General features: G+C 35.8%; 1 protein-coding gene across 2 annotated transcripts in view; it reads left to right on the plus strand.

Moving 5' to 3' along the window:
• The window catches only part of LOC106787851 (mucin-5AC-like), a 112,966-nt gene extending 97,484 nt beyond the window's left edge, over positions 1-15,482 (plus strand). The window contains exons 2-8 of one of the 2 annotated variants that reach the window (XM_014750574.1): positions 1,025-3,981; positions 4,779-4,904; positions 5,051-5,161; positions 5,481-5,667; positions 10,309-10,490; positions 13,584-13,824; positions 13,992-15,482. In XM_014750574.1, the coding sequence (XP_014606060.1) occupies positions 1,025-3,981; positions 4,779-4,904; positions 5,051-5,161; positions 5,481-5,667; positions 10,309-10,490; positions 13,584-13,824; positions 13,992-14,239 (4,052 nt within the window). In that variant the 3' untranslated portion in view covers positions 14,240-15,482. Of the gene's footprint in view, positions 1-1,024; positions 3,982-4,778; positions 4,905-5,050; positions 5,162-5,480; positions 5,668-10,308; positions 10,491-13,581; positions 13,825-13,991 lie in introns of those variants that run through there. The other variant, XM_014750575.1, reaches the window with a different exon arrangement.

A 15,482-nucleotide genomic window follows, 5' to 3' on the forward strand; every position in this document is an offset into this window, starting at 1 on the left:
CGACGAAACGGGAAACATCAATCAGTAATTATTATATAAGTGCAAAGAATCCTTTTGTTTAGCATTTCAGTCGTTGTATAATATAAAATCGTTTCATGGTGCTTCTTTAAATGGACGATAATATTGAACCATCGTAGTAGATCGTTTTAAGATACCGAGAGGATAGCTAAGGCCAAGGTTCTCGGTATAAACTTCGAGATAATAAACTTCGATAACAAGCAAGAGATTATCTCTTCTGGTAAAGATCTGAACTCATAATTTTGTCCTTCGATGTGTATCATATCGCGTGTAATACCTGTGTATTAGTATCTGATAAATTTGACGTTACGTTTAAAAAAATATTACGATATCAGCGTTGTGTAATTTCCCCATCGATAGGGATAAAGACTTACCATTAATTAATTAGAAAAATAAGAAGAAACGTGTAGCTTGGAGCATATAACGCGTTCATATTATAGTTTAGTAGGCCGACTCGTTGAATCGTCGAGCTAACGTAGCACGCTCGCGTACTCGCAAAACAAGAACAGGAGCAATACTGACCTTCCTCATACACGTGTTCTCATAAAATATTACGATCCTTTATGCGGTCACGTTCGCGGCGATAACCCACGACTTCGTAGCCTCCTTCCAACGCCAACCAACATACACGACGGCATTCATAGCTATATTCCCTTTTTCTGTTTCTCTTTCTTTCTTTCTCTTGTATTTTTTTTCCCCCCCTTTTATTTTTTCTTCCTTGAGCTACTCGTTTCATATCTGGAAATAAAGAAAGAAACGATCTCTCCTCCGAGCGTAGCAGTACTCTTAGAATTTCGATTCTGTGCGTCTGTGCAACTTCAAGGTCAGATGATAATTCTTGATTAGGATAGAGATAACGGGGTGGACTGCATTATTCAAGACACGCGACGACAGGAAAATGAAAGGAACGGTTTCGCGGATGATAAACGTTCGCACTGCACTCGACTAACAGTTGGCTTGTACGCGCAAGCCGGTTGTATATTAATTTTCATTTATTTGTTCGCAGAAACAACTGAGGAGGAAGACAAAGTTCAAGGTCTGGTGTCCTCGAGTACGGAGATATACTCGGTTGAAGTACTCTCCTCGAAAGCTAAGAGGGAACAGGTCCTACGAAACATTCTTGCAGCACGAAGACGACGAATGTCGAAGCAACGTAACAGCCGTCTCATCGATGTCACTCTAAAGTATCCACCAGACATCCTGGAGGCACAGGAGACGAAACACGAAGTCTATGCCAGTGTTTCTCTACCGAAGAACGGGACCGACGTTGACAAGGAAACGTTGGGAGCAACGATGGAAGAGAACCTAACGACGTTGATGAGTGAACGCAACGAGAACACCGAGTCCACAATGACAATGGCGCCAGTAACGAGCATTCCTTTCAAGTCTTTGGAAGCTGATAATGTCCGTAGAAAAAATACAGTCTCCATGCCGGAGTCCCTTTACAAGCACTTTAGACCAGTTGAAAGTAACATTCCGATGGAGGACATGTCGCAGTTTTTGTATTTTGGTCAGAAACTACAACCAGAGCTGCAGAACGTAACAACAATTGTTAACGATTCGAACGAGCTTGTCTCAGTCACTCCAACCTTAAGAAGGAGAAACCCTACCAAGAGAACAAGCTTGTCTTCTTCTACAACGACAACGACACCGACGACAACGACAACGACAACGACAACGACAACATCTCCACCTGAAGAAACCAATGTTGCTTTGGAAAGACGCATAATCGAAAAGAACAAAGTATCTAAGACGACTAAAAGCACGTTACGAGATTTGCCGAATTCGTATTACAGGAAAGCAAGATTGTCGGATTCCACGATCGCTACGAACGTGATCCCTAGCAAGGACATGACACAAAATAATAACATGACAAAGTTGGAAGAGCAAGTGGAGGAGCGGAGCAGGGATAAAGATAGTGTTCAGAAGACAAAAGTGTCAAGAGGGAGTTTTCGGAGAAGTAAGAAGGTAGAAGATATCGAAGAAAAAGGAGAAATTAATGATGGTTCCGAGTACCGTTCGAAGGATGATAAGAAGTCTCGTGAGAATAACAGTATCGACGAGAGTACGACCCGTTCAACGACTTTAAGAATCGTCGTGATAGAACCAGAGCCGACGACGACGACGACGACGACGACGTCGAGGAGCAGAACGCAAGAAACCCGGCGGCATCAACCGCAACACGTGTACGCGTATACGATAACCAACGTGACAAGACTGTTGCGCAACTACACCGGACCTGGGCAAAGTGGAGAGAATGAAGTAAGAGGAAGAGGAAGAGCTGACGAAGTAGGAAGCTCTCGGAGGAATAATGCTTCTAGCGAGATAACGAACACCAGGGTAGAGTCACCGTCGACGGCGGAGGCTTCTGCTGGCGTCAGCGACGAACCCTCACAATCCAGTGGACTCAGTACTGGCAGGAGCGTCGAAGCGGTTGGAAGACCGAGGACGATCGGTACTCCCTCATTGGTGGGGGAACGACGAAGAAAAGTTGTTGCGAGCGGTGGGCACCGAGCCGGCGTTCAGTCAGCGCCGCAACGCGCACCCGTGAGAATCGTGAGCGCTCTTACTCGAAATAGACAACACTATCAGCAACATTTGTCTGATCGAGTAGCCCTCGTTATCGACGAACCACCTACTACCGCGGATCATCATCATCGAAGTTTTATACGAAAATCAGCTAGCGCTGTTTTACGCACCGGTGTGGTGAACCCAATTGACACGAGCCCGGAAGCAATGCCTTCCACGGGCACGCGAGATTCCCTTCTCCTCGACGCTGACAGAAAAAATTACCTTCATCTGGAGCGTCCAGAGGATGAATCTCGTCCTGAAAATGAAACCTCCTTGAAGCCCAATCAAACATTCGGGAATATACTTACAACGAATGAAAGTTTGTTAGCTTTGAACGTACCGGAAGAAACAACTATCGTCGATCTTCTTACATTGATCGAGAACCTCTCCGAGTCCGATACCAAAGACGAAGTTCCGAAGGAGAGTAACTACGAGAATTCAACTACGACAACAATAATGACGGAAGTCACAACTAGTGCACCCGTCTCTCCGGTTACATCCAAGTTACTTGCCGAAACAACATCGAGTAATAATCGTATGACCACCAAAGAGACTCCCACCTCTACTTCGACGGAATCTCTTAATCGATTAAATCCTAGTAGGAAACCAGATCAAGACAGACCTTTCGGTTTAGCAGCCGATCTTGATCCATCAGAAATTCAAAAAATGTATAGATCGCAAAACACTTCGAGTACGGAGAGTAATACTCTTCCGAATTTGGAAACTTCTACCATTTCGACGACGACGAGTCAATTACCTATTCAAATTGGACAAAAACATATACACGAAATGCATGAAAACAGAGGGCGCAGTCTTTCTGACAAAACAAAACAGGAAGACGATGTGCTCCCTATAATGCAACTCTACAACACTTCAGACATTTTCAACGATAGCAGCACCCTCGGTCCTGCTACTCGTACGGTCGAACTTCCCTTAGAGGAAAGCAATACGACTAAAGACGTGCAAGAGTCTCCAGCTTCTCGATATACCACTCCTTCTGCTAGCAGCAAACCTACCGTTAAACCCACTCCTAAATCCATCCCTAAAACTACTCCTAGAACCGCTCCCAAACCTACAAGCACATCTTCCACTTTCATTAACAGGACAAGATATAAATCGAGTTATCCTAATCGCTCCATTATATCGGATTATTCTGACTTAGGGTATCAACCTATCGAATTTAATAGGACGTTCTTTGATAGTGGTTCGATCGCTGTTAGCCCACGAGAATCAGTGAATATCAGTGAAGTGACCAAGAGACACGATGGTGATGCTATCGCGTCTCAAGAAACAGTAGCTGTAGTCAGCTATATTTTGGCTACTCTCGTCGTATTTCCAATTGCCGTTGGCGTTGGACTCATTTTAAGAAGACTGATCATTAGGAATCGTAAGGTGAGTTTTAAATCTGGGAAGTAAACTGGCTTCGTTTTAGCAACATCTTTTTGGTATTTGGGTTAGCGTAGGCTTGACCCAGAGAAACAGAGAAAAAAATAGAGGATAAAAGAGAAAGAGAAAGACGGAAAGAGGAAAGATGTCGTAGATTTGAAAGTAAACTGCTCCGCGCGAGCGAAAGTAGTCCGAGTTCTTTGGATTCTCTTTTCGCCGAGTCATCGTACTCGAATGGTATACAATTATCATACTACAATAATATTTATCATGTTGAAAAAGCTTCTCTCATTTCCATTTTTAAGTTTTAAACGTTATTAATTACTTGAAAACGCGATTAAGAATGAAAATGTAGAATAATACAGTGACAACAAAAAATCGGTCATCGCGTTGTCTCAATTCTCGATGAATCATCCATGAACGATCGAAGAGCTCTCGACTCATGATTATGGTCGTGGTATTCGTACGCCTTACGAAGTCGCGTAGAAAAAATAAAATAAACGTAAAAATGTGACGTTCTATTAGATCATTTCGACTAAAAATAAAGAAAAATTCATTTCTTTTTTCAAATCACAACAACAGACGTTCCTCTCATTATATATATTATTATTATTATTATTATTATTATTCTTTATTAGTCGATTTATTTACCGCTTTGAATTTACGTCAAACTCTCTGTCTTTTCTCGTAATAATAATATTTGCGAGTTCTTTGTGACTGTTCGTCGCCGTGGCCGTTACCGCGTGCGACGCTATCGAATATTTTTTTCTTTTAAAATTAACATTGATAATATACTTATGCAGGTGCTCGAAGAATCGGACACGTCATCCGAGATAAGTTACAGAAAGGATGCTCTTAATCTTGAAAATGGTGATTTTAAAACGTCCATAGAAAAAGCGATTACAAAACTACCGAGGATACAACATTTGGTAAGAATTCAAATTCAAATGTGAGAGGACTAATAATTATTCCTTCTACAATTTAATCCTTCTTATTTCGTTGCCCCGTTTCTTTTTTCAATTTATTTGTTTTTTTCTTTTGATTTATTTATTTTTCATTTTATTCATCCATTCAGTGTCACGAAGCAGAGAAACCACCACCACCTTTCTCGCAAGAATCCAGATGGGAGTTTCCTAGAGATAAGCTTAGGTTACAGACGGTCCTCGGGCAAGGAAACTTTGGACAGGTAAGGCATTATGTTTTCTTTTCTGCTCAGCCGGAAAGCGGGATAATAAATCGCCAGAGAATCGTGCATATACGTGGGATGCGTTTTTTGTCGTGCGTAAAAAGCTCGCGTAAAAAGGTACATTTTAACGGGAATATAGAAATCTCATGATTATATACACGGAATTCATTGTGAATGAATACACGAATTCTTGAATTCATTATGTTGATGAAATAACGAATAGTCGAAAGATGTCAAAATGTCATGAATTATAATCGTTATTTTCTTTTTACCAATAACTAGAATCTTTTTAAACGTTATATTTGTTATAATTTGTTAGGTTTGGAAAGCCGAAGCCGATGATTTGACTGGTCATCAGGGTACAACGAGATTGGTGGCTGTGAAAACTGTAAAAGAAGGTGCTTCAGAACGAGAAAAAGAAGATCTTGTTCGAGAACTAGAAATCATGCAACAACTTGGTAGTCATCCGAACGTTGTAACACTTTTAGGTTGTTGCACCGAAGAGGGTGAGTTTTTTTTTTTATTTTAATTACTGTCAACGTTCCAAAATTCTTATATATAATATTTAATTATATATTTAACATTATTGAATCATATAACAATTTAATTCATTATAATTTAATTTTTTTTTTTCTGTTCCGTTCGATGTTTGTATCTCGACGATTCTAATACATTTTTAACATAAATCTATTTAAAGCTGCATCTATTCATTATGTTTTCATTGATGACGAAAACATCGTAAAATGTGTGTTTGATGTTAAATCGTAAAAGAATTCCTTTCCTATAGTTTATCTCAGAGTCTACAAAAAGAAAACAAGAAAACAAGAAAACTTAGGAATGGCGCATCTTCGATAATGATATTTGTTTCCTCTTTCGTAGATCTTGATAACAAAAAGTTTATAAAAACTACTAATAACACTATCACCGTGGCTACTATATTTTTTTCTCTTTCATTGACGTAGATGTTTTTATTTGCAAAATATGCTGATCAAGCAATTTGGTGGTCATCCTACATTCTTATTATATTATATTCATTCACCGGTGTTAATTTATCGTTTATAAATTTGTACAATTTATTGGTAGAGAAAATTTTTCACAATCGCGAAACGTCGATTAAAAAGAAAAAAAAAAACAAGTAACAAAAAGTATCGAATTAAAAGCAAATTAGAGTTTGACGAATGGAAAACACATAATATAAAAGTAATAATCCGTTTCGAAGTTAGATCTTGATAGAGACAAATTTTCAACGTGTTGATAAATCATCCATTTTGTTATTTTTCTTCTTTCCAGCATACACAATAAGCGCCGATCATTTACGTCGCATTCTATTATTTTGTAAATGAAAGGAAGACGAATCGTCGATGTTCAGTATCATTAATTTATAATCGATTAGTACCCATACGGAATGTTAGATTCATACATATATTATTATTTATTATTAGATACATAGACCGTGATGCAACACCGTAAATCTTCTTCGACAAACAAAACGTCAGGCTCATATTTTTATCTTTTTCAAATCACTTATTTTCTTTTTACCCTAAATCGAATTCATTGAATATAGCTTTTTTTTTTCCTATTCCGTTCGATGTTTTTATCTGAACGACCCTAATACATTTTTAATATAAACGTACGCTATCATCTCATGTATGTCAAAGGATACGAGAATCCTTCGAAAAGAAAAGAATCCTCGTCATTTCCATTACACGGTGATTATATCGTCGATAAAGAGATACACATTCTTTCGATTGACATACAGACAACAGAATTTTTTCTTACCACGTTATTCTATCAATAGTATCACAATGATTTACACTCGATCTCTCGTCGTCCTTTATTATTTCTAGAATAATTAATTATTTAAGAGATCAGAGAAGTATGTGTGCGATTAAAAGAAAATAAAAAAGAAGAAGAAGAAAAAAAAATAACAACGTATGATTGCATTTATCAAATTACTATAGTAAGAAAAAAAAAATAGCTTTTACCGAGGACTCTGAAATTTATTTTTCAAAGAAAAAATAACTTCGTCAATTTCATCATCATGGAATACTCATGAGAAGATAATATGAAAACTAGTTTTTAATTTTGTTATCCTTGAAAATTTAATCGCTAAGGTATATCGTATTGAAAAAAGGTAATGAGAAAAATAGAGGAAATCATTACTCCTTGTTCGAAAGATGAATTTATCGTGTCACTTTATCTTGAGATATCGCAGAATCTCTTTCTTCCTCAATCTTTCTCTATCTCCGCTTTTATCTATTCTTGAGAGTAGTCAATCGATCGCGTGATCCCTGAGGATTTTATTTTACTGTTGAGACATCAAAACTAAGGACGAGTAAAAACAATCTCGATGAGAAAATAGATAAATAAAAGCTTGATGACATTATATACGAAATTTTCCTTCTATACTCTTTTTTTCTTTCTATCTTTAATATCGTTTTCCTCATGGTGTATATAAATTTCCACATACGTGTACTTAAACCAAATCTTTTTCTCTCTATCGAGATTCTTTTTCGATCAGATTCTTATATTTTTTTTTTTTCCAAAATACGAAAAAAAAGAAAAAGTAAATAAATATTTAATTACGTCTTATTTGTTTTTTTTTTTGTTCCTCCTTAACGTTCGCACGTTCCTTCGAAAATCGAGATTACCTTTGATACCATCCTTAGAATGTTTTAACGCAATTAAAATAATCGCTTACTCCCTATTTCGGGCCTTTAGCTTTTAGTAGAGTTTTTGGTTGAAGCTCAAGGGAGCGTGGGCCCTTTTCGGCGTACAATAGAATGCGAGGAGGGTCCGTCGCTGAAAATTTACGACTTTGTGGTTTCGTGTCCTCCGCATTTATCCTTTCGGTCTCGACGCCAGAGAGGATAAAGCAAGAGGACCAGGAGGAGTAGCTTGAAAGAAGGTGGCTACGTATTCCCTTTCTTTTGAACTCGACGTATCTCTTCGACAATAAGACACAACCCAACGCTTCCATTATATCCATTTATCGATCACTTCTATACTCCGATGATATTTCAATTAAGAACACGATCGATTATTTTTCTTTCGTAAATTCTCATTTGAAAATTTGTTTATGCCATCCGAATAAAGATGAACTTATCGACGTTTCATGTATACTTATTCTTACCGTGAGTAATCGCTTACAACAAAAAAAGAAACCATATATACTAATATAGAATGAGATTTTAACCAATTGGATAGTGGAGACAATATTTTTTTTTTTTATTTAGAAATAAAATAATGTTTTTATAAAATTACAGGATTTTTACGAATTACAGAACTCGGTCGTTTGGCCTCACTTACTAGGTTTAATGTTGACAAATTTATTAGTGTTTTTTTTCTTTTCTTCCATAAATACATACACATGTGCGAAATGTTTGGAGAACTCGAGATAGCTCGAAAATAATAACATTTTATTTTTCTTATATTTTCACGGAAGCTGTTTATTTTATTACGTGTTAAACAGCTGTGACGATAAACAGCGTATAAATGTATGCATATATTTCGCGATAATGAAAATTGAAAATTGCTATTACAAGGAATCAAATCTAACGTATATTATAGCCTTATCGAATTTCGTTAATCGAATACCGCGGTAAGCTTTAGCGACGAACGTTTATTATTTTCCATTTGTCTTGGCTATTGTTCCGATTACGTGCCGTATCGATGCGTGCACGTGCGCGCAAACACGATCATTCGATTAAAATACGATGCCTATACGCTTTGTTCATCATCCGTCAACTAATTTCTTTTCTTTTTTGTTTTTTTTATTTTTTTTATAAATACACAAAGGAAGTAGAATTTAAGAACGATGCGTATAATTTGCGATAATAACTCGCGTACGTGGAAACATCAGGGTTATGTCTCCATAAAATGACGTTCATATAATAATGTATTAAAAACATCCTTTTATGAATCATAGTGGTAATTTTTTTAATTGCGCAACATTGGCAAATAATATTTGTATCATTAAAAAAAATATTTGATAACGGTAAGAGAGTAATGTTAAAATTTCAACAATTATACTTTACAAATCATAAAATTGCACCTATTTGATTAATTGTATAAGAAAACATAAATGGGAAATATAAATAAAAATAAAAGAATGTGTGCGTCAGCGATAACACAGCTCGTATATCAAGGTGGCATAAATACATACTTACATATAACATACATAAAATATAAACGGCATGAAAATCGACGTTGCCGCGTTGTCTCAAATATTATGATACTTGCAAAAAGAATTTGCTTACGTAGAGTATAAAGGTAGATGGAGGGTTCGTTAACAAACCGAAGTTATTAAAGGGGAGTAATGTTGTCCTAATGTGAGAGTTACGACGACGAAGCGCCAACACGAAACGACCGGCAAAACTGCACGACCAAACTGGCCCCATAAGTTACAATCAGCCGGATACTGCCCACGGGGTCCCAAAAATGCACACTTTAAATTACTTTAACTGGGATCTATACTTCGTTCATAATCCATACCCTACATGTCCTAATCTCAACATATACTTATTTCAAATAGAAAAAACGAGTAAGAGGAAAAATGTCGTTTAGAAGAATCACCGTCGTGAGATAGATACATTAATTTGTTATGGGTAACGATCGGATCTCGTGACGAGATCGAATTACACTATCGATATATTTCCCGTTCGGCATGATTTATTCCGTTCGATTCTTCTATGTGAAATATTTGTCTTACACAATTAGAATCGAGGGATACAAGCGTTTACGTATACAAAGTTCGCAGAAAAAAAGAAAAAACAAATTTACACGCGCTTTAATAGAAGAAAATTTATACAAATTTGTAATATAAATATTATCGTATCGGATTTATTCGTATTTCGAAATTGTTACTTACGAACTTGACAAATTCGTGAAATTGTCAAGCGTATTGATCGTGAGATTCTGTTCAAACACTCATCGTTCTATTTTCAAATTAAAAATACCAATTTAGAATGATTTTACATTGCGCTCAATTGATAATTGAACCGCCATTTTGCTATTATCATAGACGTCACTTGTTGATGTCATAACGAGTGTGAACAAAGTGTGTATCCATTTTTTTGAACTTAATTTATATCTAAAAAAAATAATAGAAAAAAAGGTAAAGTCGTTTAATTGTTTTCTTTTTACAGAGCCCCATTACTTGATACTAGAATACGTAATGTATGGAAAGCTGTTGGCTTATCTACGCGATCACCGCACCAGGCAGGACTTTTACAATTTCAGTGAGGACTCGGCGGCCCTGACATCGAGAGATCTGACGGTATTCGGATACTGCGTTGCACGAGGCATGGAATATCTCGCGTCAAAAAAGGTAAACTTACTTTATCAGTCTCCTTATCCGAACAAACGACTGAATAAAGAAAAAAAAAAAAGAAAAAGAAAAAAGGAGCAAGAAGAAATAGAAAGAAAGAATTAGTGGTACAGTCTCATTGCTTTTCGAGAGAAAAAGATGGAGAGAAGCAACGGTAACGAGCGAGACTCACGTGATATCGGCTTGTTTACGGATCCACGACATCGAAGGAGAGTCGAATCACGTTTCGTGCCAGTCAGTGGGTCAGTATAATTCATTGTCAGTCCTCAGGACAGGTTTGTCGCGGTAAGAAAAAGTAACTTTGCGCGAGCCGAGTAGAACCAAAGACAAAACGAACGGGTCACTTTCAACCCTCTTCTTATTATTATTATTTTCTCTTTCTGTCCATCTTTATCTCTTTCCTTTTCTCGTAGTAGGCGCGTGCTTCGAGAAAAAAGGACAAAATTCGTGATAAATTTCGGTACGGCAGCACCTCGACGACGAATCGATACGACTTAAAATGTTTAGATATCGCAACGGCTCGTTAATCTCATCAAACAAAGTCAGCACCAATTAATCGTTCTATAGCGTTCACTCCTTTTATCAATGTCGTCCCATCTTTCCAATCCCACCATATTTTATTTCTACTTTATTTTATTTTCAACTCGTTTAAGAGAGATTTATCTACTTTTAGACAATTGGTAGAAGAGCATTGTGGCCAACTAATGGATTCTAATATGTAATTTAAGTATTTTTCTTATATAACAAATATCTTATTTTTCTATAAAGAAATGTTTAAAACCTACTTACGTCATTCTTATTCAAAGATAATCGCGCGTTATCTCATCTTCCGTTTTAAAAGAAACACTTTTTTTGTTTGTCTAAAATACATGAAAATATCTTGATTCTTTAGAAACACAACAAATGGACGTTGTGACTTTTTAAAAGACGACATCAAACTCGGTCGACGTATTTACATACATACATACTTACACGTCCGTTCCGTTATGTTAGAATTCACGGATATTCCAAAGTCTTTTTTTGTAACGTAGCAAGATCGTAATTCTACTAACGCTCGAAACTCGGACACCAAGGTCGATTAAAGACGTTCTCCGATGTCTTCTCGCTTCGTGTAGTTTTATTGACACGAGGATTTTTAGGAAAAGGTCGAGTTTACTTCTTAAACAAATTAAAACCGCCGATTTAATAGTAATACTACATTCGAACATTTAATTTTTCATAAATTTCATAATTTCTTTTTTTTATGTAGATGAAAAGTATACAAGAGAATTCTTGATCACATACTCTTTACGTTGGATATTACATTTATGCTAGATAATAAAATATTAGTCTTTGAAAGTGTCATCGAGGACAAAATTAAGAAGCGTTTTTAAAAAAACGTCCTACAAATTTTGAAAAAGAAAAAAAATGAAAAATAGAAAATACCAGGAAAAAATACCGATATAATGGTATAATCGCATAAATCGATATTAATATTTATTTTTAAGAAACTTGTGTTTAATTTTATGTGTAGATATAAAGTATACGAAAGAATTCGTTACGTTAGATATTATACACTTTATGTTAGATAATGAAATATTAGTTTTGGAAACGTCATGAAAGAAAATATTAGAAAAACGTATTTAAAAATGTCTTGTAAATTTGTAGTTCTGATCAGCGGTAATTCTCGTGGTATTTATCATGTTTTAAAATTTGGGAAAAAAAATGAAAAATGGAGGAGACCAGTCAATTTTTTGTCTCGTCAGAAAAACAACAAAAAATATAAGATAAGAATAGATCATCGATCGGCTTCTTCGAAAGAACGAATTGCGTGTTTCCGTCTGTATAATGATTTCCCAGAAGCGCAATGCGAAAACTAATCTTCTCGACTTGATGGATAATTGCGAGAATAAGAGAAAGAGAGAAAGAGAAAAAGAAAGAAAGAAAGAAAGAAAACAGAAGGGAGAGAAAGAAAGAAAGAAAGAGAGAGAGAAGAAATGAACGTGCTAGGTTCGCATAGGTAATTTCAGGTATAGGTAAACTTATCTCCCCTATCTTCGAAAATGCTTTGGAATAGAGGATGTATCTAATATCGCACGTGACTTGCCGCACGAGACCTTTTGATTGTGATTTAAAGGACGTCTTGTGTTTGGCATTGATTAGCAAGGATTTCAAGACGATGTTATTACATGAAATAGGACATTATCTGAATATGTCTCCTATCATGTGCATTTTATTAAATAAATTTCAAGGAAAGCGGATACTCTTCCTTAGAAATTCTTTATCTAATCTCGTTTAATCTCTTTGTGGAAGAAAATTGACTTAAATCGATCTTATGACATAGATATTTGTAAAAGGTTACAAAAATAAAGAAAAATAATAAAGAAGAAGAAAAGAAAAAAAAAAAGAAAAGAAAATAAATGAAGGATCAACATCGTACGCATCGTTCGCATCTACAGCCAGCAAACCTTGTCCGTATTTAGCTATTACGAAGGCAAAATTACTTGCTCATTAGTAGGATAAGGTAACGAATGTAACAGCTGGCAACGAAGCGAGACCAGTTGTCTTGAAACTGGTGTTTAGAATGATAACGGGTGTTCATACGATCACGTGGGAAATTCGAAAGACGTAAGATAGCTAGCGATGCACGTATTCTCTACGACGTATTATCGATTATTGTTCTTTACCATGTGCGAATTAAAAATGATATTATTGTCCTTGTCGTATTCGATCGAAAATAACATGTTAAGAATTCGCAAATTGACATACCTCTCGTGTTTCGTAGCAGCCACGAAAACAACGGCGGGAAGTAATAAATCTAGGAGATGAAATCATTAAAGAAACGAAGAGATTGTATATCTATATACCTATATATATCTTGTTTGCCTTGGCATTGAGTCGTTTGGTTCATTAGCATCATCTACAGGTTGGACAAGGTCCGAAGATTCTACCGAGAGACTTTACTTGCTCATATTTTTCAACCAGTTGTCTCTATTTGTATTCAATATTTAAATATTATATGAGACAACCCTTATGATATAGAGATTATTCTTCATTATAAGTTCGTTTAAAATATCTCTTTCTTTAATATCATTTTCTTGTTCTCTTTTTCAGATAATTCATCGCGATCTAGCAGCCAGAAACGTCTTAGTTGATCATAACAAACTCTGCAAGATCGCGGATTTCGGAATGTCGAGATTTGCGAATAAAGATGGCGAGGTGATCGAAACTAGACACGGTAGAAATGCATTGCCGATAAGATGGATGGCACCAGAATCATTGATTTATTCTCTTTTTACTACGAAAACCGACGTATGGAGCTTCGGCATTTTAATGTGGGAAATAGTAACCCTCGGTAAGTTTTCCAAAATAAATAAGATAAACAAATTTGAAATTTCAATCGCGTATGACCTGTCAAAATATCTTACAGACTTTTAATATCCCTATAAATTTTCATACCAATTCTCGAGTAAGTTAGCACGATGAGCATAGGTAACTGACAAAATATTTGATGTTGTTTAGGGTCAACGCCGTACCCGGATATGACGGCAAGGGAAGTCATGCGGAACGTGCAAAACGGTTATCGCCTCGAGAGACCGTCCCACTGTCGAAGCGAGCTCTTCAGGGTGATATCCCGATGTTGGCACGCTGATCCTAACCGCAGACCAGAGTTTCAGATTCTCAGGAGAGATCTGGCACAGCTACTCGAGGACAATATGAACGGTCACTACGTCGATCTCGAGAGTTTTGCTTCCGAGTGCACCGACTGACGCCATTTCGAATAAACTCACCCTACTTTTTATTCTATTTTTTTCTTTTCTTTCTTTCCTAAACTTCGATATTCTTATATTTACCTCGAATTAAAGAGGTCTGAATGATTTTAGGTTCTATTATATCGAAGATAACCGAGTTTAAATTATAACAGACACAGTTTGCCATTTTGATGCCGAATTTTACGCGCGTCGAGGTAAACGAGACAAGATTTTTCTTCATTTAATTCTTTCTTCCTTTCATATATATTATATATCCTGCGATAAAATCAAATCACGTTTATACTCAGGAAAAGATTTAAATGTGAACAAAAGAGGTGAAAGAATTAAATCCTCTTTATCATAGATTTATATCCGTCCAGAATATTTTTTTCTTTTAAACGAGTGTATCGTTATTGTTATTCGATTGTGAAGCATTGTGTATCACAGGAACCATTAGTTAAGGGTTCAAAATGTGCTATAATATTAATTTATTTGTTAGGTACGTAATATTAATTATCATAAACAAGACAAACTCGACAATAACACTGCATCGTGTTTTTACAAAGATTCTTTCACGATATTCATATCTTATTTCTCCTCGTCATTTGTGTATTTCGTTGTCGCGAAATTGTATATATTATTAAAGTTACAAGCGTATCGTTATATTATATATATATAAATAGATACAAAAAATATATGTATTTTGTTTAACGTAATTACCCTTAATCAAAAAAAAAAAGCAAAAGGTACGAATGTTTATCTTACGTTTTCCATCAGTTTATAACTATTGTATCAATATTATTCCATCCTCGTATCATTATGATTATTTTAGATTTCGTTATTATTATAATAAGTAGAAGGTTAGATTTCTATAGTTGCGAGCGTTTATTTTTAATCATTCTAGTCTTTCGACACATTTGGAGTATCGATTGGTTATCATTCACGGATTATCATTTATTTTATCTCCTTATTTTCTCGATTTATTCAAAAAATAAAATAAATAGCCGTTCTAAACAAGATGAACCGTTAAAAATCGATCGGAACTCCAAAGTAGTCAGTTGATTATTTCATTAAGTTTTAATTTTACAATTGGTATAATAGTTATTGCGTATCTTGACAAGACCGAATTTTCTCGATCGTTCGAGAGATCGCTTAAAAAGAAAAAATAATAAAAGAAACAATGTATAACTCGACTATCGTATTAAGAAAGTTTTTTGTCTTTTATCTTTTGTCAGTAAACGTTATTGATTTTTCAATGGAG

This window comes from Polistes canadensis, unplaced genomic scaffold (assembly GCF_001313835.1).
Source record: "Polistes canadensis isolate GaletaPanama2010 unplaced genomic scaffold, ASM131383v1 scaffold_116, whole genome shotgun sequence".
Lineage (NCBI taxonomy): Eukaryota > Metazoa > Arthropoda > Insecta > Hymenoptera > Vespidae > Polistes > Polistes canadensis.